Raw genomic sequence first — 23,835 nt, forward strand, 5'->3', positions numbered from 1 at the left:
TGTCACGTGCGATGTACATGCACGTGAACCACAAGGACGTTTGCTAGTGGGTTTCGAACCCAGGCCAAAGAAAAGAGACCACCTTCACTGGCCACTGCGTTAGACTGCCGCACAATCTTGGTAGGCAGTTTCTTCACGTGCTAAGCTGCCAATCTTTCATGCTGTGCCTCAGATATCATTTTCATCATTTGAATCATTCTAATCTCCCGTGACAAAGTTGCACTAAAGACCGTATTTAGGCCTCCTTATCTTAATAAAAGCCGAAACCACATGTTAAATACTTTGCTAAACTTGCCAAGACGTGGGAAAGCAATGCTAAATGACTTAAACCCTAGCTGAAGAAGTGCTAAATTTTGCTTTTGAATGTATATCTGTACATAGTTAACCTAAACTGTCAGATAAATTTTTTGGAGGAATGGACTCTGCGTATAAGACAGGTCATTCAAAGAAGTACTATTTGCGGGGCTTGAGGTGGCTTCGACTAATTACAGTTGCGGGTACCTAGTATGTCATCATTATCATCGTCACCACCATCAACCTCACCATCAACGGGCAAAGGCCTTAGCCCGGTCCTGCACCAGCTGCATCCATTTGATCCCAACAAACTTCCAAATTTCATCCTCCCACCTAACCTTTTGCCGCCTCCTGCTACACTTGCCTTCCATTGGAATCCAGAGTGTCACCCTTTGAGACCACAGGCTATCTTGCCTCATTACATGACCTGTCTGTGCCAATTTCTTGATTATGATTAGAATGTCATTAACTCACAGTTGTTCCCTCACCAATTTGGCATGCTTCCAGCCCCTTAATGTTACAGTAACCATTTTTCGTTCCACAGCTATATGCGTGGTCCTCAATTTAAGTTGAACTCTTTTCGTTGGCCTCCACGTTTCTACCCCATAGGCGATACATGCTTTCCTTTTGAGGAATACTGGTCATCTGCCATTCACGATTTGATAGTATTTGTCGAATGTGCTCCAGCCTGATCTTAATCTTCCATTAATTTCCATTTCATGGTCGGAACCTGTGGCTATTACCTATCCTAAGTAGATGTATTCTGTTATCCCTTACAGCAGCTCGTCGCCTGAAAACTACTGTTCCTTTCTAAGGCTATTGAACATCACTTGAGTCTTCTGCATACTCATTTTTAGGCCCACCATTCTGCTTTGCCTGCCGGTGTCATTATTAATCCTTTGTAATAATTGTCTCCTGAGCTACTCAGAAAGGCAATATATCATCTACAAATCTAAGATTAATGAGGTATCCTCCATTAACATGCCTTTATCCATAACTGTTCCGCATCCAGCCCTCTGAATACTTTCTCTAAGCAAGTGGTGAATAGTAGTGGAGAGATCATGTCTCCTTGCCTAACACCCTTCCATATTAGAATTTCATTACTTTCTTTAGGAAGGACTTTGGTTGCCTTGCAACCACTATATAGTCAAGTAATACTCTTGTTTGGGCAAGTTGGTTCATCTTTGAAAGGTTACGTATACTTGCGCGAAGAAGACGGGACACAAAAAAGGCACATATACGACATGTATGGAGCGCAACTTCCAACTGGCAGAACACTTGGCGGCGGGATGCTATGTGGGCAGTGCGTTTATTTTTCTTGTGTTTGCTCAGTGCCGGTATAAATGTATCGGCCTTTTCAAAATTAAAACCAGTTGGAAGTTGCGCTCCGTACATGTCGTATCTTTTGCTACTTTTACATATGGCTCATCTACACGTTCCTCATGCCAGTGCCCAGTCCCCGTCCCCATCGTTGTGTATGAAGCTTCACATGTCAAAAAAAAAAAAAAAAAGAAGGACGACGACGCTGTCAGTTAATATGCAAATTAGTACTGCTAATGAGAATTTTGACTCTGCGCTATATACCAGCTCACTCACACCAGTATTTGTTCCTGCGGATGAGCGGTAGGTAGCACAAGAGCTGTAACCTTCTGGAGCCACGTGGTGCTGTGCCGGAATCCAAAACTAAAGGGTAATATCGTGCTCTGGTTTACCACTTACCCAGCCGGGTCGCATGAAAGTGGAAGTCATGAAAGTTTGCAGCGTTTTGGTACCTTTGATTGCCATATGACTCTGAATGATGACCTTTTTGCGCTTTTATCATTCAGCCATGTGCCTGCATGTGAACAATCTGAACAATCAAGGACGAACCAAAACCATATGAGGCAAGAGTTCCTGAAGCATTACTCACTTCAAACATTTGGGTCAAATTTATCTGGTGGAAGCTGCTCGGTCTATGGGCCAATTTTCTATACTCTGCCAGACAGCTGGAACACAAGTCCAGTGCAGCAACACCTTGCCAACACACCCATTCCAATACTCAAGACAAAGGCTCTGTAGCTTGTCCTCAGAATTTCGACTCTTCCCTCAAAAAGGGACACCTTTTTTTGCCTTCATCAAAAAACAGCTGGAGTGGATGCTACTGAACAAATTAAATCCTTGGTTCAACGACTGAGTGCTCTAACCGCTGAGCCTTGTGGCAGGGCAGTTGGACAGTGCTAATCGATAGGTCAGGCCTTTATATTCCTGCACTTTCTAAATAGCAAAAGCACCTAACAAAAAAAATGACTGCAGATTTAGCGTGGTTAGGCAAAATTCAAATTATGTGTGCTAGTATAATATTGAACTTTTCACTCTGGCTTCCAGTTGCACATACCCATTAGTATGCAGTCGTATTTAATCCACCACATTATGTGAAAGACCACCTGACATAGATACAAAGCCTCACTTTAACCAAGCCGTACAAAAAATGCCTGCATGATCTAGGTAGAAGTACCGCGTGTGACTGCAATCTAAGGCGCCCTGCGGGTGCAAATTCTCATCTCAGAAGTGCAGCCCAAGCTGTCTGCTCCTGCAAATCCAGTCATGGTATTGCGACGTCACAGAACCACTGATCAATCAGTGCCTGGCCACGTTGTCTACAAATTACCACCTGCCAGAGGCATGTTTGTGAGGACGACCAATCAAACAACCAAACATCAGTGAAATGATGAATGGGGGATCTTAGTGCTAACACACTAAAAGTCAGTCTTGGTGCTGTAAAAAAGCTAAGACAAACCAGAAGTACTCTCAGTATGTGTGGCATGCACTCGACTGTAAGCTGAATTTTGCAAGCGTACTGAAGCAACCATGCAATTTTTAATGGACAAGCAAGCATTTAGTTTACTTGTCCTTCCAAGCAAATCATACTGGAAACACGACCGACTGAGTCCTCAAAGGGCCAAAAGGCCAGATAGCATGTGATTGATGAATTAAAGTACTCTCAGAACTTAATTTTAGGCAATTTCTCTTCCTCCATTTATGTGCACTTTCGAGTAGTATCAGCACACTATATACAAAAATATTAGGCAGTCAGTAGAAAATGTACTAAACTACCCTATTATTGTGAATGGTTCTATCAATGCAGACCACAGTGCTGTTCTATGCTACACTTGCCCCTGGATGGACTAGTAGTACATATCCTAGCAAAGATAACTTATTTGTCAGGCAGAACATAATCAAACTGAGACAAATCAGGAATGAGTGTACTTGGAAAAATTTCCCAGCTGAGCGCAGGGCTTGTTTGTATCCTGCATGTCTCCATCCACGAGAGACTCTGTACACAGACAGGGCCTGCTGGTCACTTTTGTGAAGGATGTTTAAAAAGCAGTAATCTTTGCAGAAGCTTGAAACAATTCTCTTGCCGGCATGCCCCTCTGTTGTGATCAAGCTCTCTACTTTTTAAGAGGTTGGAAGAATTTCAGGTCCTGCTCAGGCTTATTCTAAGTAGATCACGAAAAGTGCACATTTGCTGGACCCTTGCGATTATTTTATTCTAGACGGCAGTCACTAATGGGCCGAGGTACAAGTAGTGCTGCACAGTTGGGCCTTATCTGATTATTATTAATGCGCAACTTCGGGCAGAAAATATACATCATCAGACTGCTCCGCACACTCCTTACAGCAAGGCGACTGGACCGGAAAGGCTGTGCCTTTGCCAACTATATAAGCCCATTTTCTCTCAGCACGCCCCCTTAGCAATTGATCCCTAACATTTCATTGTGTTTGTAAACAGTAAGACGTCTATTATACAAAAAAGTATAATTAAGAGTATGCTTTAATTCAGTCTTTGTTGGACATTGTTTTTAGTGTAATGACCGCTTTTAAAGACATATCATGGCAACTGAGAACTAAAATGCGATAGCCTTGCAAGTAACAAATCAATACTGTGAGATATGGATTGTGTATGAAAGCTAAAAATTTCATCTCCTTCCAATTTCCCTTACTGACAGTCTCCGATATGAGGTACTGTAGCACATATGTGCCTGCCGCTTGTCAGGGGTCGACTCCTTTTGACAACAAATGTGCACCTCATACACTTCTTGTTTATAGACATCATGAAGCTACTTCGAAATGGTTTGGTTTACTGCTTTGGCTCAGTGGTTATATTCTGGGCACTACAGTACTATACTTAACAAGTGAGCTGTGGACACAGCCGACTTGATGCTTTGGAAGCATCAGGACATGGTTATATTCTAGGCACTATAATAGAACACTGTATTTGAAGTACGTACACAGGCACTGGCGTCTCTTTTCTGTCGAATGCTCGTTGCCATGATGGTGATGATGGCTGTCCCAAGCTGTATACTTTGCCAACCTTTGCCAAACGCTTAAAATAGCAACTGAGAAATCCTCAGATTGTGAAAAAAGATCCCAAGCTTCTATAACTTCAGTGTGCAATGAGCCTAATAACATTATTGAAGCTCCCCATGAAACGAAACTACAGGTTGTGGTCTTTAAGACAAACTTTAAGGTCAATTTAAACCTGTTTGAGACGTTTTTCCATTTACTGAGGGCGTGAGCATGTATTACATGTATGTAGCTTGTGGGTGGATTCATGAATGCAAAGCTATAAAAAAATAAAGGCTATAGAATGACTGTCATAGCTTTTCTAAAAACCAGTAAATTTATTCCAAGAGTGAATAACACCTCGATGCGAGATGATGGAATCTCCTTGACGGCGATGAGTTTGCCGTGTAGCTGAGTTTTCCCCCTTTGTCTTGTCTTGTAGGCACCCTAGCAGCAGTACAGAAGTGATAACTCCTACGAGTTCTGTCGCAATTGAGAACCACGGAGGCTCTCAACTCAGTTTCTATGGGCTTTTTTGTGTGCTTCCTCCCACTTATCCGTTCGTTTCTTTACCACCGCTCCCGCTCTTACAAAGTGGATTCATAGTAACCCTTCCCCTTCCAATTTAATTTCCCGGATGGTTTGTGCCTTTGGCTAGCAATGCATCCTCAGTGTCTGTCGCTCAGGTGCCGTGCATGTTCACGGCCGGCTCTCGTGGAGTGGTCCCATGTGTGGTGCATCCACCAGCATTTTGTTGTACTTTTGTAATCTTTGTGACCCCCGAGGCACCTTCACTCGCTTCTCTTGCCTCAACAAGCCCAAATCACCACTTTGCTTTAACAGCAAAGCTCAAGTGATGGCAAACTTTCCTCTGCCCATATGATGGATGGATAACAGTGGATAAGGCTGAAATGATCCTTTTGAATTGGGTGGCGATGCCACCAAGCCATGAATAGCAGGATATTTTGTACCTTTACCACTTTCACCTTGATTTCAGACACAAATCAAAAACCTTTATTTGGTTACATCGACCCATTCAAAATATATTTTTCCTCCAATCCTTAAACCCCAGTGCTTTGACTAACTTGACCATCTTGTACTGTAGGGCAGAGCCATTTACAGTAAACTATCAGTCCTCCTCCTCCTCTGATGAATCGCATCTCTTGGTGGTAAACTCGGTATGTCTTAATCTACAATATTCCTGTCCTAGCCTCGAATGACAATCTACCCCCAGGATTACTACCGATGTTTTCTTTAGCTATTTTGTGCTCAAATGTTCTCTATGTTTTCAGTGCTGATTTGATCTGCGTCCTGTTTCCACAGGCCTCCCATCCTGTTAAATTTTTTTTTTGCTAATAATTCCTGGCCTGTTCCCTATACTACTCTCGAAATATTTGGTTACCAATTTTCGAGTTCGCTTTCTTCATTTCGGTGATAACAGCCCTCGTGAAACTTTCCTAGCCCACTGCCTTTCCTTACTTCTCATTCACTGCTCAAATCCTACCTTGCTGCTAGCTTCCCTGCCCTCAAATGAAGGCCACCTTAGGTCACCTTGGGCTTGATTTGGAGTATTTCCATGTGCTCCCAAAGCAATCCTAACCTCCCCGTGCTGCCTATTTCCAATCAAGCTTGGACTTCTGATCTCATACACAGGACTGAATGGCAAAAGTCAGACTAGGAACCATCACCTGCTTCCAAAGCCCACATACCACTTCGTACCTACTATAGCTTCACAATGCCCCATTTTTCATGACTGCTGCATCCCTGCTACCTTTAGTCGTTACATCTTTTTCATTATTCGTTAGACTACTCTGCTCCAATATTCATTGACGTCCTAAGATACTCATACTTATTTATCCACCAACCTCCAGTGTGACCTCCTGTATCCTATGCTCGCTGCAGTCATTATCATTAAAATCATGACATCCAATTTTTTACTGCTAAACTTCACAACCTAATCTGTCTCCCTCTGTACTGCAGATATGTGCATCCTTAAGATTAAAAAGATTTGATTAGGAAACGCCAGAGTATGAAAGCTTCCAATCCAACAGACCAGATAGAATTGGCCGAGATATCAAAGCTAATCAATAAGCGCAAGGTAGCCGATATAAGGAAGTATAACATGGATGAAATTGAGCATGCTGTAAAGAACGGGTGAAGCCTTAAAGCGGTAAAGAAGAAATTCGGCATAGACAAAAACCAGATGTATACGATAAGGGACAAGGCGGGCAACGTCATCACGAATATGGATAAGATAGTCAAAGTAGCCGAGGAGTTCTATACAGATCTCTACAGTAGCCGAAGTAGTCAGGACCGTAATGAGATTGGCTTTAGGGAAAAACAGTCACACGTTCCACCAGTGACGAAGGACGAGGTGAAGAAAGCATTAGAAACTATGAAAAGGGGGAAATCAGCTGGAGAAGATCAGATAACTACAGATTTGTTGAAGGACAGGGGGGGATATCGTGCTATAAAAACTGGCCACCCTGTATACGCAGTGCCTGGTGTCATCGATGGTACCGGAACCATGGAAGAATGCAAACATTATCATCATTCATAAGAAAGGGGACTCTAAGGACCTTAAAAATTACAGACCAATCAGCTTACTGTCTGTTACATATAAGGTATTTACTAAGGTAATCGCTAATAGAATCAGGACAACCTTAGACTGCAATCAATCAAAGGATCAAGCAGGTTTTCGGAAACGGTACTCTACTATCGATCATATTCATACCATCAACCAGGTGATAGAAAAATGCTCAGAATATAACCAGCCCTTATACATAGCATTCATTGATTACGAAAAAGCATTTGACTCAGTTGAAACCTCGGCGGTGACCCAGGCATTGCAAAATCAGGGGGTAAACGAGCCGTACGTGAAAGTGCTGGAAGATATATATAGCGACTGCACAGCAACCATAGTTCTGCATAAAGAAAGTAACAAAATTCCCACAAAGAAAGGTATTAGGCAAGGAGACACGATCTCCCCCCACAGCTTGCTTAGAGGAAGTATTCAGAGACTTGGAATGGGAGCAGTTAGAGATAAGAGTAGATGGAGAATACCTCAGTAATCTGTGATTTGCTGATGAAATTGCCTTGCTAAGCAACTCGGGGGATGCACTGCAAATAATGATTGATGACCTAGAGAGGAAAAGCAGAAAGGTAGGCTTGAAATCAATATGCAGAAGACTAAGGTAATGTTCAACAGCCTCGGGAAGGAACAGCAGTTTGCATTAGGTAGCAAAGTACTAGAAGTAGTAAGCGAATATGTCTACTTAGGACAGGTAGTAACTGCAGATCCGGACCATGAAAGGGAAATAAGAAGATTGGGATGGAGCGCATTTGGCAAGCACTCGCAGATTATGACTAGCAGCTTACCGGTATCGCTCAAGAGGAAAGTATACAACAGTTGCATCTTACCTGTACTCACCTATGGGGCTGAAACGTGGAGGCTAACGAAGAGGGTTCTACTTAAGTTGAGGACAACTCAGAGGGCTATGGAACGAAAAATGGTAGGGGTAACATTAAGAGATAGGAAGCGTGCAGAGTGGGCCAGAGAAATAACTGAAGTTACCGACATTCTAGTGGAAATTAAGAAGAAGAAATCGACATAGGCAGGACATGTAGTGCGAAGACAGGATAACCGATGGTCGCTTAGGGTAACAAACTTGATTCCAAGGGAAGGAAAGCGTAGCAGGGGGCGGCAGAAAGTTAAGTGGGCGGATGAGGTTAAGAAGTTCGCAGGGGTCAAGTGGATGCAGCTAGCAGAGAACCGGGTTAAGTGGAGAAATATGGGAGAGGCCTTCGCTCTGCAGTGGGTATAGTCAGGCTGATGATGATGATGATGTTTTTATATGTGCATCTTATGTGAAATTAAACAACTGGCAAGATGAAAGAGCTCTCCTTGAACCTATTTGTTATATCATGATTCGTTGGCTGAAAAGGTGAATTCCATTAGACATGATGGTTATGCTTGCTTCCTTACACAGCATTTAAAAAAACACAATGAAGAGTTTTATGCCTATCTGTACCTCTTTAATGTGACTTTCTGAAACTAGAAATTCTTCAGCATGGCAGTGAATCTCATCCTTGGAGCTGGTTGTAACCACGAAAGCTCTAAATGCTTTTGGAGTTATAAAATTTCTCTCTCTCTCTGAGTGCACATGGTTTACTACCAGCTCAAAGCCACTGTTCCCAACAAATGAATATCCTGAGGTATAACTGAGAAAGAAAGGAAAGATGCCATCTCTATCAGGAAAAAAAAAAAGCATTTTCAAGAATTGATTGCACATAGCAATGAAGCAATTTCACTATTTCAGACACCTCCAGCTTTCAGCTGTAGCACTAAGCATAGCTAAGGGTTCAAGGAGTGAAATGTGAACCTTAGCATGACTAAACAAAGGAAAAGCCCACAACACACAACCACCAGCAGAATTCAATTCGATGGAGTTGCAATAAATTTTCACGAGCCAATGCAGCACTGCGGGCTAAGGTACATAGTAATGGAAGGTTCATAATTTTGATCAAAAGACACTTGTACATTCCATGTCCACCAAAATGTGCCCACCATGAATGGGACTGACCACATGAAATCATACTCGGCTACTAAACGCTGGAGCCACCCAGCCACCCCTGAGGGAAGCTTGCGCAATTTTGCTAGCATACATAGACCTTCCTTCACTTCACAAGCAAAGCAAAAATGTAGGTGCAGATGGGAACGTAAATAATTCTGTGCACAAAAAAAAAAAAAAAAAAAAAAAAAAAATACTAAATGTGATATGAACTAAACATGAAGCCAAGTTGTTAATGTAGTTTACAGCCATAACTGTAAAAAGCATCACAAGGTGGGAAAAGGCACATTGCTTTTAACAGTGAGCAAGAAAGCAAGGTTAGCAATATACTGTTTGATTTCCAGCACCAAAAGTGTAAATGGGAGCCCTAATGCACCTCGAAGCAAGCTAAACTTTCTTTAAAAAAAAAAGAAAACAGTAACACACGAAAGAAGTGGTTGACGATATATTTAATGTCTTGTCGAAGCGTTAATAACAAACAAAAGAATGTTATATGCTCAGAGCTTTTGGGCCGTTTGATTTTAAATGACACAAAAAAATGGATATGATGGTGACAACAGAGGCATACTCATTCTTCTAAAACACCAAACAAATATGGCTACTATGTAAGCAGGGAATACATTTTATACAAGTCATTATGCAGTCATAGCAAAAAAAAAAACACACATACACACTACAGAAGTGCACCAAAAAAAGGTTGCATACAAGCATATAAAGATGGAGGAATATAAACAAATCTGCTCGATAACTAAAGCACAAAACTTCTCAGTTAAGAACAAGGCAATGCTGGCAGTCGGGCTTCCTTATATTCACTTTGCCGGGCACAAGCGCTATGTGCATACCAGAGAAGCTAAAAAAAAGAAAAAATTATGGGGGACATTTAAGCTTTGCCTTTAGTGATAGTGTAGGCTACCAGGCATACTTTAACCAAGCCATATGAATGTGCTTGCATGGCCTAAGGGTAACGTGAATGCAAGGGTTCTGGCAGACTGATTCTGATATCCCCCTTCCATATGAAAGGAGAGGCCCGAGTTGGCAGTTCCTGCCAAACATAATGTCAGGCAACACTACAGGCAGTCAGTGCTCGGTCATGTCAGCTGCCAGCTACCGCCTCCCAGCGCCATGCTCGCAAGTTTTCACTCGCAACATGAACGCAGTTTTTTCCGTAAACAGGCCTTTAACGCTATCGCGTTAGTACGGTGCACAAGCTTTGGACTTGGGCAACTACAAAAAGGAATAATCAAAGGAATGCCGGCTTCCAAACTCCACAGTGCAAGCTAGAACAAAGGACTATGATGTCAAGTCAACACTGGCTTTCAACCGTGCCCTTCTCAACATCGAATCATCCTAGGCAGCGTTCAGCATCAAGCGGTCGTAAAAGCAGAATAGGAGACGCACAATAACCAAAGATCGCACAGGCACCCTCATTACAAAAATGTGTAAATATGTGCGGGTGTCATGAGAAACAACATGCTTTTTTTTACTAAAGTGCAGCAATAGGTCCCTGATGCAACACTCTTAACCACCACAAATGAAGCATAAATTTGATGCAGTTATTACCTACACTCAAAACCACCGCAACACACCAGAACATTTAAACAGTGATGGCGCAGGTAAAAGACTCCTAAATATTCGACCAACATGATTCCCACTTCAAGCTATTGATCAATTTGCTCTCGCTCTATTATATGATTTGATAGATCATCCTGGAGATTTCATTTGGTAGAACAACTGCCCCAGAAAAGTGGTGCTCCTAGATTCGACCCCTGGACCAGGACAAATTTTTGTTCTATCTACGAAGTTCCCGAGAAAGCTGTAAACCATTCCTTTGTAGCTGTATGGCTGCACATAGGTGGATGTCAATGAGTAATTACTCCCTTATTACAAGTCTACACCACTTTGGGGGATTCCCCTATATATTCGACCAAAGACCGACATCAGTGAATGAAAATGATACACTACAGGACCGTGTGCTAGTTCTTCAGGGCCTCAGGGGCCAAAAGCAGCACCAGTACTATAAACTCAAAACTGCTGCAAGAACATGTCATACGAAGAAAGAGAGAATACTTGAAGAAAAAAAAAACACACACAAAGTGGCGGTCTGGTTTTCCTCATTTTATTCTCATTAAAATGAAAGAACAGAATAATGAACACAAAACTGAATAAGTCAACTGTGGGCCTTCAGAAACTAACGATTTGCCAAAACAGGAACACTAAACAAAGATTAAAGCTCTGCACCCAAGCTGATGAGCTTTCCGAAACTACACTGCACATATACCAGCACTTGTGTTCACATACTCTACAGTACACAGATTTTATACACAAAGGTAAAAAAAAAATGGAGGTGAAGTTGATGATTGAGAGAAATGAGGACAACAAATAAGTGCCTCTTGCTCGTGGAGGCAACAAGCTCATGTGGGGGCCGAGAAAAATGAAGACAAATAAGAGACTCTCGGAGGTAATGAAATCATGTGGGGGCGGCATTTGCATGTTTTGAGGGATCAGCATAACACACAGGAGGCCTTTTAGTTTAAGGGCAGTCCAATTTGTGGTGCCTCGCAATATTCTCCATTCGAGTTGAACGCTCATGTGAGGGCCGAGAAAAATGAAGACAAATAAGCGACTCTCAGAGGTAATGAAATCATGTGGGAGCGGCATTTGCACGTTTTGAGGGATCAGCGTAACACACAGGAGGCTTTTTAGTGTAAGGGCAGTCCAGTTTGTGGTGCCTCACAATATTCTCCATTCGAGTTGAACGAAAGCCACATTTAGAACAGTGATAGTTTGTCGGCGCCTTGTCATTTGAACTTGGTTTCTGACAGCGAATTCTTATGTCTCCCGCAAACAATTCGCTCACAGAGGGAATCCGGTTGCCAATGGCAGGAGTTTGGGTGGCAGTATCACCATCTGCACTCTTTTTACAAGCCGCAGGTTTTGCATGTTCAGAGCGCCGCTTCACAGCTCGTTTGGTCGCAGGTGCCCGATTATCAACATGAGAGGGCGTGAGTACTAGACAGCCTTTTCGTGTCAATTTTTCCTTGGCTTTAGGCTTCTCTGCTTTAGAAGTGGCCTCTTCTTTTTTCGCTGCAGCGTCACCACGACCATGTGACTTTGAAAAAGAAGGCTTTCGTTTTGGAGATGAGGGCCCACCTTTCTTTGTATTTTTTTTTGCAGTCGGTTCAGCATGACTGGCTGCCTTCTTGGCTTGTTCGGTTTTAAAGACATTCAAAAGTACATCGAACGCCTCCTCCGACTTGCTTTGCAGTGTATCAATGTCGTCATTTCCATAGGAGTCAAAATCTTCATCATCGCTGTCTGGGATGATAAACCGTTTTCTTGGTTTTGTCGGAGAACGAAGGCTCCAGCGTTTTTTACCGGGAGAACTGCCTTCTTCCTCCCCTTTTTTGGCTGCTGCATCATAAGTTTGAGATGATGGACCTGGTTTTCCAGATGGGCCTTCATTTTTTTCTCTCTTCCGCTTTTTTGTGCCCACTGAACCAGAAACTGCAGATGATGGACCTGGCCTTTCGGCTGCCTGCAGCTTTTCAGGAGGTGGAGACGAGTGTACTGGAAGCAATGATGATGATGAACCTGGCATTTCAAATGCCCCATCCAGCATTTCAGGAGGTGGAGAAGAGTTTAATGCAACACTGGATCGAGACGACGACGATTCTTGACAGGGAACCAGATCAAGGGCAGCAAGTAGTTTTTCATCGGAACTTCCAGCACGTACTTCTTCCCTAGCTTCCGGCTCATTAGCTTCTGGAGAAAGTGCCGGCCCATTTTGGCTATCCTTATCAGTATCATCAATCCTGTTGTCCTCTTGTTTACTCTGCAACTCCGAGTTCGAGGGCACAGAATTGTCTACAGGTTCTCCATGTGTATCTTCAAGCCCAGCATCAGGCTTTTGATGCTCTCTCCTGCTGTCACAAAACTTAGGTGCTTGCTTCTTGAGTTTATGTGCTCGTGAACCTAAACTGTCACATACAGATCTTTCATTGCTCTCTAAGTTCAGTGAACCCAGTGAGTGAGTTGCATTTTGTTCCTCTGCCAGGGCAAGTTTACTTTTTGAAGCATTCTCAACATCTGCGTTTTTTGATCCTTCCTGGCTATTACCAAGCGCAGTATCATATGAGACCTGAAGACTGTTACTAGAGGCAGAGCTTTCAGATTTGCTTGCTAACAGCCTACTTGCTGCAAGGTCTTGCTCGTTTGCTATTTTTGTGTCACTAGGTGTCGCTGGTGCTTTTTCCTTGGGTAACTGCAGTGCCACTTGATCTTCCACATCACTCTTTGCAACGTAAGCACTTTGTTCCCTTGCTTTGCTTACTTCTCGTGATTTCTTTGCTCGTCCTTTCGACGAGTCTGCTTCAGCGATTTCTTCCAGCTTCTGCAAAGGTAGGTCTTTCACAGCTGGTGTGTCCTCACCATTAGGTTTCTCGAAGACGCGTGCATCTATACCGTGAATGGCTTGACAGAGTTCATTCTGAGTGGTAGTAGATTTGATGACAGATTCTTTATGCTGCTCTTTACCTTCTACATTGCTTTCTGGAGCTGTGGTGACTGCAGTGAAAGAAATTTGCTCAGTATCAGTGTGAACACGTGCAGGAGTGCGAGAATTATGTTTCGCAGGAGGCACACATGCTTCTTCCTCAACTTTATTTTGTTTGAGAGTAGATACAAAGCCAGTGCCTCTGTCAGGAAATGAACACTGTTGGTGGTCATCAGTGCTCGATCCAACAGCACCTCTATTCAAAGCATTCTCACGGTGAGCTGAAAGTTCCCGTTCATTGTGTGTGTACGTAGCTGCCTTAGTAGCCGTCAGTGTGGTAGCACCGAGGCCACCTGACTCTGCAAAGTTTTCCTGCACCACACTAGTAACGCCAGAACGATCCTGCACATGCCTCTTGCTTTCACTCGCAGGCAAAGGTTTAGATGCCACACTTTCGGAGTCACCAAGCCCCTTGAACAGTTCACCACTCGAGCACTTCCCAGCTGCTTTCTCTGACCCAGCTATAGCGTCTTCAACCACCTGTTCATCCCTTTTGCTTTTGGGTACATAAGAGTCAGCAGCGACATGCTCAATTGTATTTTGAGGTGCACGCACTGAAGCAATTGTCTTCATGCCTTCACCTACATGCTCAGGAAATGCATGAGCAGCATCTTCAGCCTCAATGCTGCTGACATTTTTGTGCACAGAAGATTCAGCCTTTTCCTTTTCCTTAGCGAGCTTATCTGCTAACAGCATGTTAGCAGCATCTAATCTTTCATGAACAGCAGATGAGGCCAGTGGGATTTTGGAAGTGCTCTCAATGCCTATGGCAGGTTCCCTTGCTTTTGACACAGACTTAAGGCTGGAATGTTTATCTTTCACACGTACACTGCCTCCACCCACTGCACCATTCTGCTTTCCTTCAGTCCTTTCTGCTCGTACAGCACCTGGCGATACAACAATTTTTCGCTGGCCTAGACTGCCACATTGAGCAAGGGAAATCGATATCCGAAAGCTGTCTCCTCCATCAGGTACCTCACGAACACCCAGAGGTGAAACAGCCGGAGGCCCAGACTTTCTTCCACCTTGAAGTTCAGAGTTTTCCTGTGAATGATGAACAGGTCCTGTCTGGATGTGACTTTCTTCAGGAATCACATTTGTCCCTTTCTTGCCATTCACTTCTGGTGAGTGCTCAAAACCTGGCTGTAGCTCTGCTTGGATACTAGTTCCTGCTGTAGCACACTCCTCTGACAAGTTAGCCTTTGGACTCGCCTGGTAGAGAAGTTGAGTCTGGAGAACAGTAGCGGAACCTTCTGTATCTTCCAGGTTGGCCATCTTTTCAGTGGTGTCTTCAGACAATATCAGCAGTTGTTGTCCTTCAGTGGTGGTAACTGCTTCTACACCAGCAAACTGCTGTGGAAGGGTTGCTGAGATGGCACTCTCTAGTTGATTGACAGTGAATGTTGTCTGGTCTCCAAGCAATTCTTCAGAGTTTCTAGCAAGCGCTTGAACGACATCGGCTTCTGAGCCTAGTACAACAATTATGTTTTGCCCTTCTTTTCCCTCCTCAGACATCAGGACATGCTCCCGAAGTGCTTCAGGTGGGAGGTAGAAGGTGTTCTCCCCCTCTACAAGCTGCAGGCCCGAGTTTTCAAGGTCAAAGTAGCCGATAACTCGTGCCTCTTCTTGGACCGCTGGTTCTGCTTCTGAAATCTGGAAAATAAAAAGAGAACTCCGTTAAATGATATTCAAATGGAAAAAAAAAATCCAGTTCACACCCATTTACTCACGGCTGCTAGAATTACTTACTCCAACACCAAACCATCTCAGATACTTGCCTTAGGACCGCTGTAATAAATGCAGGTGCAGAAAATGTCAAAGCGAGCCAAGCATGACAAAATTTAAACACAATGAATTACTAGATTTGTTCTTTCTGCTTAAAATAATCTCAGTGTCACATGAACTTAAGATCAACAATGCTCTCCAGTCCAAATTTAAATTTTTATTTAGTCTAAGTAACTAGCTTTGCATTAGGCTTATAGGAGCCTATACATGCTATAATAAATATTTTTGTGAAACTTAACTACTAAGAGAAAGGCTGTTGCTAGTTAAAGCATCTTCTGCTGCATAGGCCCAGTAGCTTCCAAGCGCAAGTGGATACAGCAGTCAAAGATACACAGCAGCAATAAATATAAAACCGTGCAGCATGGATAATCATAATACTGAGATGGGGAAACCTGTTCGAGAGCCATTTTGCCAGTTTTCTGATGCCAGTGAGGCAGAAAGACAAAACATTGAATTGAACAGCAGCTTGAAATGCTAGCAGGATTTTCATCGAGGTGCAACAAGATGACATGCTACCTATAGCATGAACATGGATTGCGTTGCCTGAATAGAGATTTCTGAATGAGAGCCGATTTTGTGATCAGTGTCACAATGGGCGATGTTTCCGCTTTTAGCATCGCCATAAGTTTCCATGGCACTGAATGAAATATGCCACAAAAAAAATTTCATGAAAATGATGAAAAAGAACAGATTTATTTTTCTTTTGTAAGGAAGACAATTTGGAACGCTCAGCGATGATCCACTTTATTGTCTTACAAGAATTATCTTCCTTATACTACATTTAACCTTTTCTACAGATTGGGCAGCCTCATGTATGGCTCAATCAGTAATGGCCTTTTCCTGCTAATACCTGAAGATCATAGCACTGCCCCCGAACTACCAAGAAACATCAGCATGTCCAGCTTGTCTTAAATGCATGAGATAATAGTGCGTGCAGATACATTGTCTCTTTTTCCTGCACAGGTGCAGTTGTAAAGCTAAAAAAATAAATAAATAAACAAATAAAAAGGCAACTCTGAAGAAATCACCACAGAGCAGTGTTAGTGCTTAAAGGACAGCCCAACGTATGCACAGGCCACTTTTTTATTAATTCCGGCTCTAAATTTGAATAGCATGTTGTGAAATCCCTGAACCCATTTTTCTCGGTTTGCACTTTTTTGAAAGATCACGACCGTTAGGAAAACTACCATTTCCAAACTATATTGCGAAAGGCTGCTTTCAAGGTGGTTTTTAAACTAAAATTTCCTTGGGAACAAGATAAGGTACTTTTTGGACTCTTAATCATTCTCTAAGAAAAAAAAAGAAAGTATCAAATATGTGATATATAACGACACCAGAAAAAAATGAGGTTCGTTTTTAAATTGGTCAGATATCTATACAAAAATGCCATAAACAACCTGCAATTGGATTTATCCTGCACAATGGATGACCTAAGAGTTGTCTAAGCACATTGATAGCTTTCCTAAGCTGACACAATTACTCATTATGACAGCTACAACTATTTTCTATTTGTGCTAAGTGATGAAACTTCGAATATATTTTAATAAAAGGAAGAAAAGCCATGCCTGAAAATTTTTATCAAAGTTTGTGCCACAGTTGAAAAGTTGACCCTTTAGCCCTGCATTCCCCCTTAAAAGCCCGCTGTCCACCCTCCGGTCAAAAATATTTTTTTCCCCGGTGACTGTGAGAATTCGCCCCCAGAATGCAAGGCTGCAAAATGTTTTTGAAAAGAGTAACTAATACCGCAGTTACAGCCACCGCAATCACCCGATTCTGTCGTGTTTCTCTCCTCCCGTTCCCTCACAAAGGTTTTTCACTCTCCTGCCCTGTCGTCTAATCCCCGCAAGATAAATTCCCCTTTCTCCTCCGCATTTGGCGGGAGGTGGGGTGTGGCACTCCGCCTGCGCGAAAAAGAAAAAAAAAAAGGGGGGGGGGGGGGGGCGAGGGAGCACGCTCCGTTGAATTCAGTCCGGCTGTGCCAAGGGAAAAGCGCGCAGCGAGCGATAGACACCCATCCTTCACCCTCAGACAGCGAGAAGGACCAATGGACGTCGTTTTCGACAAATACGTCATAGAGCGGCTCGACGTGCCAGCGCAGGGAAGGGGGAAGCTGGCTTCCTGAAGGAGAACATGAGAGAGCTTTGATTTGTATTTTTGTTGCTTTGCGGCGCGCGTGTCACTGTAGCATTTTGCACAGACTATCTCTGGTACCTGATCGAAACACAGGGCTCCTTTGCTTAAAAGGTCCTTCCCTGGACAGTGGCCCTTTAAAGGCAAAGCTTAAGGGGGGACATGGGTCTTAAAACTAACTTTATTATTTACTACCCAAGTGTGATGAAACCTCACAGAAATGTTCAGTTTTTTCTGCTGATTTCAAATATGCAAAAATTTCTCATCTGGGGCAATTAGTTCTAAAGGTATTAGAGAATTATTGCTATTGTCTGCTCAAACAATAGAGGAAAAAATGCTCATTAGAAATTAGTTTTTAATATACATGTAGATACTATAAAGTATAAGGAATGCGAAGCACATTTTTTATTTTCACTTGTAAAACTTTTATATCTTAACTTTGAAATCCTTACACAGTTGCCATGCCTGTGAGTGCAAAGTTCAGTGGGCTGCTAAATCTCTATTATTAGCTCAATTTTAAAACTGCTTCCAACATTGCACTCCTTACACTTTATAGTATCTATCTGTATATTAAAAATTATTTTTTGATGAGCATTTTTTTTCCTATTGTTTAAGCAGACAATACAATAATTCTCTAATACCTTTGGAACTAATTGCCCTAGAAGAGAAATGTTTGCATATTTGAAATCAGTAGAAAAAACTGAACAATTATGTGAGGTTTCATAAATTTTGGGTAATAAATAACAATACCAATTTTAAGACCCATGTCCCCCCTTAAGGTACACAGAATTTTTCCTTACACCTTTCATTCAAAATTTATGAAATTCACAAAAATAAAGCTACATATCTGTTGGACCTATATTACCTTTCAATGTAATCTGTCAAGATGCATGGCTTTGACAGTTGTGTCTTCAGTTGTGTCTTCATCCCGCAGGTGAGGAAAGATTATGGAAAATGTATACGTTCTAGTGATGCCTTCCTACTTTTGCTGCCGTACCCACAGATGTGTTGTTTCTTCTATCGATTTGCCCTCTACTTAAATCAAATGCTCTTGATGGATGGTGATATCGAGTCAAATCCTGGTCCCAACAATGCACAACTTGCAAAGCAACTAGAGGAAATTGCAGCAGATATCAGAGAGACAAAAGAAAAAAAGACTGGCTGACATCAACACTAAAATAGACGCTGTATCGAGAATTGAAGCTAAAATCATTTTCTGTCAAGACCAACTAGCATCAATGAATCGTGTAATTCAGAACCTCAAAAACCAAACAGAAGACCTCGAAAACCGCAACCGCAGGTCAAATTCAATTGTGCATAGGTTAGAAGAAAAAGAAAATGAGACTTCTGAGTCTTCAGAACGTGGCATTAACTAAAAAGTTATTGAAGACATACCTAACTCCCACTGGTTAATACTGAACGGATTCATCGTATGGGAAAGCCTGATGAAAACAAAACGAGGCCCGTTATATTCAAGCTACTAGACTCTCAGCAAAAAACAGATATTTTGAAACAAGGATGCAAACTAAAAGACACTCGAATATCAATCGGAAAAGAATTTTCCCGCAAAGTCAGAGAGAAGAAAAAAGCTGTGGGAGAGTGCTAAGTCAAACCGTGATAAAGGCGATAAAATTTCACTAGCATTTGACAAACTCTTTATCAATAGCCAAGCCAACCTTTGGGATGATGATAAGAACGACAGAGTACCACTGAAAAAAAAACTATCGCAAAAAGCAAGCACATTCTCCCATGCCTTCACTGGCTAAATTAACAACTTAGACCGCAAAATTTCAACCAATCAGAATGCTCGTGCTCCTGAAAAGATTCTCCCGCCATAAACGCATTGGTGGAAACAAGAGAAGTGCGGAGAAAGAAAACTGGCTCTGAGTAATTACCGTCAATGCCCGAAGCATTATTAATAAGGCTGAGCAGTTTGAAATCCCCCTCCTTGAGCATGATCTTCCCGTCACAATAATTACAGAAACATGGCTGCACAGCGAAATTCCTAACGACCTTGTTTTTTCCTCCCTCATACAGAGCATTTAGAAAAGATAGGCCTTCGAGGGGTGGAGGAGTAGCCGTGATTATTAAAAACCATAGTATAGTCGATTGACAGTTCAGATATGGGTGTCTTTTTCTTGCTAATGTGGCGCCAGAATTTACTGCAGTCATTTCGTATGAAATTTGGCAACGATGTTTTGAAGTAATAATCTTTCGATCGGCGTACAGAACGTGCTAGATCTTCTCGTAACTTATCGATCATGCTCTGCTGTGCATGTTGTTTCTTTAGACTTTGAAGTTGGCGTTTCAATTGAATGATGTTCCGAGTTATCTAAGGTGTCTGCTTCCGAATGGATTTGTATTTTTTAGGTACAAACTTGTCTAGACAATAGTGACATGTCTTAAATTGGCTCTACAGTGCACATAAATCAGTGCCATCAAATTCAACAATGCACGTTTCAAGGTATTCGATGATTGAGGCGTCATCCGAATGTGTTAAATCCAAGATGCGATGTGGTGCACACTTGTTTGGTCTGGCAGACGGGTTTATCGGTATAAAAACGCTGACTAGGTGATGATCTGAAAGTTCATTATTGACAGATACAATGCATTGATGGACAGCATGGGGGACAAATGCTAAACCTAGAACTGAGCTGCCAGTATGAAATGCCCGCGTCGGTTTACGAACCACTTAGGACATATTGTGCGTAAGCATTATATCGAAGACGATATCCATGTGTTTATTGTACCCTAAGTGTGGCCCTAAGTGTGGCTGCAACCATTCTCTGTCAACGCAGGGTAGATTAAAGTCACCGCGAGTAACATTATTTTGTTTTTTTCTGTATTTTGACATGTGCAGTTGTAGCTTAGTTAGATAATCATGTGTGACAATGATCTTGAATGCCTTCCTCTGAAGCTGTTTTGTTAAGGTCATTGCTTCATTTTGTATGCAGTCTACAGGCCTCATAACGTCACACGATTACAGCAGGGGGTGCTAAGAATTCCTGGCTCCGCTGGACAGGCCGCCATTGGAAACTGACCCTGGCAACGTTTAACGCTAGAACCCTAGCTAGTGAAGCTAGTTTAGCAGTGCTGTTAGAAGAACTAGAGGGTATGAAATGGGATGTCATAGGGCTTAGTGAGGTTAGGAGGCCGAATGAGGCATATACTGTACTGAAGGATGGGCATGTACTGTGTTATCGAGGTTTACCAGAGAGGCGACAACTAGGAGCAGGTTTCCTTGTCAATAAGTATATAGCGGGTAATATAGATGAATTCTATAGTATTAATGAGAGGGTGGCAGGCATCGTAATTAGGCTTAATAAGCGGTATAAACTGAAGGTTGTACAGGCCTATGCACCCATATGTAGTTATGATGACCACGCCGTTGAAAACTTCTACGAAGATGTAGAATCGACAATGCGAAAAGTAAAGACACAGTATACTGTACTAATGGGCAACTTCAATGCCAAGATAGGGAAAAAGCAGGCAGGAGACCAGGCAGTAGGTGACTATGGCATTGGTTCTAGGAAGAGCAGGGGGGAGTTACTAGTTGAGTTTGCAGAGCACAATAACTTAAGAATCATGAATACCTTCTTCAGCAAACGGAATAACTGGAAATGGACATGCAAAAGTCCTAACGGGGAGACTAAAAATAAAATTGACTTCATAATGTGTTCAACCCCCGCCATTATGCAAGATGTAGAGGTAATCGGGAAAGTGCGATAAAGTGACCACAGGATGGTGAGGTCCCGAATTAGCTTAAATATGAAGAAGGAACGCAACAGATTAGTAAGAAACCCATCAACGAATTAGCAGTGAGGGGGAGGGCAGGAGAGTTCAGGATCTCGCTACAGAATAGATATTCAGCTCTAACCGAGGATGGCGACATTACCCTAGAAGCAATGAACAATAATTTGAGATATCATTACTGAGTGCGCGGTAGAAGTAGGCGGTTAGATAGTTAGGATACCGGTAAGTTGTCGAAGGAGACAAAAGATTTGATTAAGAAACGCCAGAGTATAAAAGCTTCCAATCCAACAGACAAGATTGAATTGGCCGAGATATCAAAGCTAATCAATAAGCGCAAGGTGGCCGATATTAGGAAGTATAACATGGAGAAAATTGAGCATGCTGTAAAGAATGGGGGAACCCTTAAAGCGGTAAAAAGAAATTGGGCATAGGCAAAAACCAGATGTATGCGATAAAGGACAAAGCGGGCAACGTCATCACGAATATGGACAAGATAGTCAAAGTAGCCGAGGAGTTCTGTAGAGATCTCTACAGTAGACAATGTAGTCAGGACCATAATGAGATTGGCGGTAGGGAAAAACAGTCAGAAGTTCCACCAGTGACGAAGGACGAAGTCAAGAAAGCATTAGAAACTATGAAAAGGGGGAAATCAGCTGAAGAGGATCAGATAACTACGGATTTGCTGAAGGACGGGGGGATATCGTGCTAGAAAAACTGGCCACCCTGTATACGCAGTGCCTGGTGTCATCGACGGCACTGGAACCATGGAAGAATGCAAACATTATCCTCATTCATAAGAAAGGGGACTCTAAGGACCTTAAAAATCACAGACCAATCAGCTTACTGTCTGTTACGTATAAGGTATTTACTAAGGTAATCGCTAATAGAATAAGGACAACCTTAGACTGCAATCAAGCAAAGGATCAAGCAGGTTTTCGGAAACGGTACTCTACTATCGATCATATCCATACCATCAATCAGGTGATAGAAAAATGCCCGGAATATAACCAGGCTTTATACATAGCATTCATTGATTATGAAAAAGCATTTGACTCAGTTGAAACCTCGGCGGTAATGCAGGCATTGCGAAATCAGGGGGTAGACGAGCCGTACGTGAAAGTGCTGGAAGATATATATAGTGGCTGCACAGCAACCATAGTTCTGCATAAAGAAAGTAACAAAAATCCCATAAATAAAAGTGTTAGGTAAGGATACACAATCTCCCCAGCACTATTCACAGCTTGCTTAGAGGAGGTATTCAGAGACTTGGAGTGGGAGCAGTTAGGAATAAGGGTAGATGGAGAATACCTCAGTTCTGCGATTTGCTGATGACATTGCCTTGCTAAGCAACTCTGGGGATGAACTGAAAATAATGGTTGATGACCTAGACAGGAAAAGTAGAAAGGTAGGCTTGAAAATCAATATGCAGAAGACTAAGGTAATGTTCAACAGCCTCGGGAAGGAACAGCAGTTTACATTAGGTAGCAAAATACTGGAAGTAGTAGGCGAATATGTCTACTTAGGACAGGTAGTAACCGCAGATCAGGACCATGAAAAAGAAATAACAAGAAGCATAAGATTAGGATGGAGTGCATTTGGCAAGCACTCGCAGATTATGACTAGCAGCTTACCGGTATTGCTCAAGAGGAAAGTATACAACAGTTGCATCTTACCTGTACTCACCTATGGGGCTGAAACATGGAGGCTAACCAAGAGAGTTCTACTTAAGTTGAGGACAACCCAGAGGGCTATGGAACGAAAAATGGTAGGGGTAACATTAAGAGATAGGAAGCGTGCAGAGCGGGTCAGAGAAATAACTCAAGTTACCGACATTCTAGTGGAAATTAAGAAGAAGAAATGGGCATGGGCAGGGCATGTAGTTTGAAGAGGATAACCGATGATTTCTAAGAGTAAACAATTGGATTCCAGGGGAAGGAAAGCGTAGCAGGGGGGGCGGCAGAAAGTTAGGTGGGCGGATGAGGTTAAGAAGTTCGCAGGGGTCAAGTGGATGCAGCTAGCATAGAACCGGGTTAAGTGGAGAAATATGGGAGAGGCCTTCGCCCTGCAGTGGGTATAGTCAGGCTGATGATGATGATGATATTGTCAATGAGGTTTGACCCGGTGTGCAAACTCGATTTTATGCAGATGACTGTGTTATTTCGGGAACGTAACAATACTAATGACCAATCTGATCTCCAAGACAGCTATACTAATATTGTACACTGGTGCAAGTAATGGGACATGGCTCTCAATACAGAAAAAATGTTTTTCCCCACATAACTCACAAGACAAATCCGCTACTATCATTAGTGCAGCAAGTGGGGTCAGTAAAGTACTTAGGCGCAACACTTTCTAATAACCTTTTTTGGAACTATCATATCGATAATATTTGCTCACTTGCATTCCGAAAACTCTCTTACCTCA

General features: G+C 42.5%; 1 protein-coding gene across 8 annotated transcripts in view; it reads right to left on the reverse strand.

Moving 5' to 3' along the window:
• Positions 1–11,291: 11,291 nt before the first annotated feature.
• LOC146206076 (uncharacterized) overlaps positions 11,292–23,835 on the reverse strand; it is a 38,359-nt gene continuing 25,815 nt past the window's right edge. For 6 of the 8 annotated variants that reach the window (XM_084590719.1, XM_084590721.1, XM_084590718.1 and 3 more), the window contains one exon: positions 11,292–15,396. In XM_084590719.1, coding sequence (XP_084446845.1) covers positions 11,833–15,396 — 3,564 coding nt within the window. In that variant the 3' untranslated portion in view covers positions 11,292–11,832. Of the gene's footprint in view, positions 15,397–15,492; positions 15,532–23,835 lie in introns of all 8 variants that reach the window. The other 2 variants (XM_084590725.1, XM_084590724.1) reach the window with 1 other exon arrangement.

Source organism: Amblyomma maculatum, chromosome 1 (genome assembly GCF_055883805.1).
Source record: "Amblyomma maculatum isolate TAMU_Amacu chromosome 1, ASM5588380v1, whole genome shotgun sequence".
In the NCBI taxonomy this organism is placed as follows: domain Eukaryota; kingdom Metazoa; phylum Arthropoda; class Arachnida; order Ixodida; family Ixodidae; genus Amblyomma; species Amblyomma maculatum.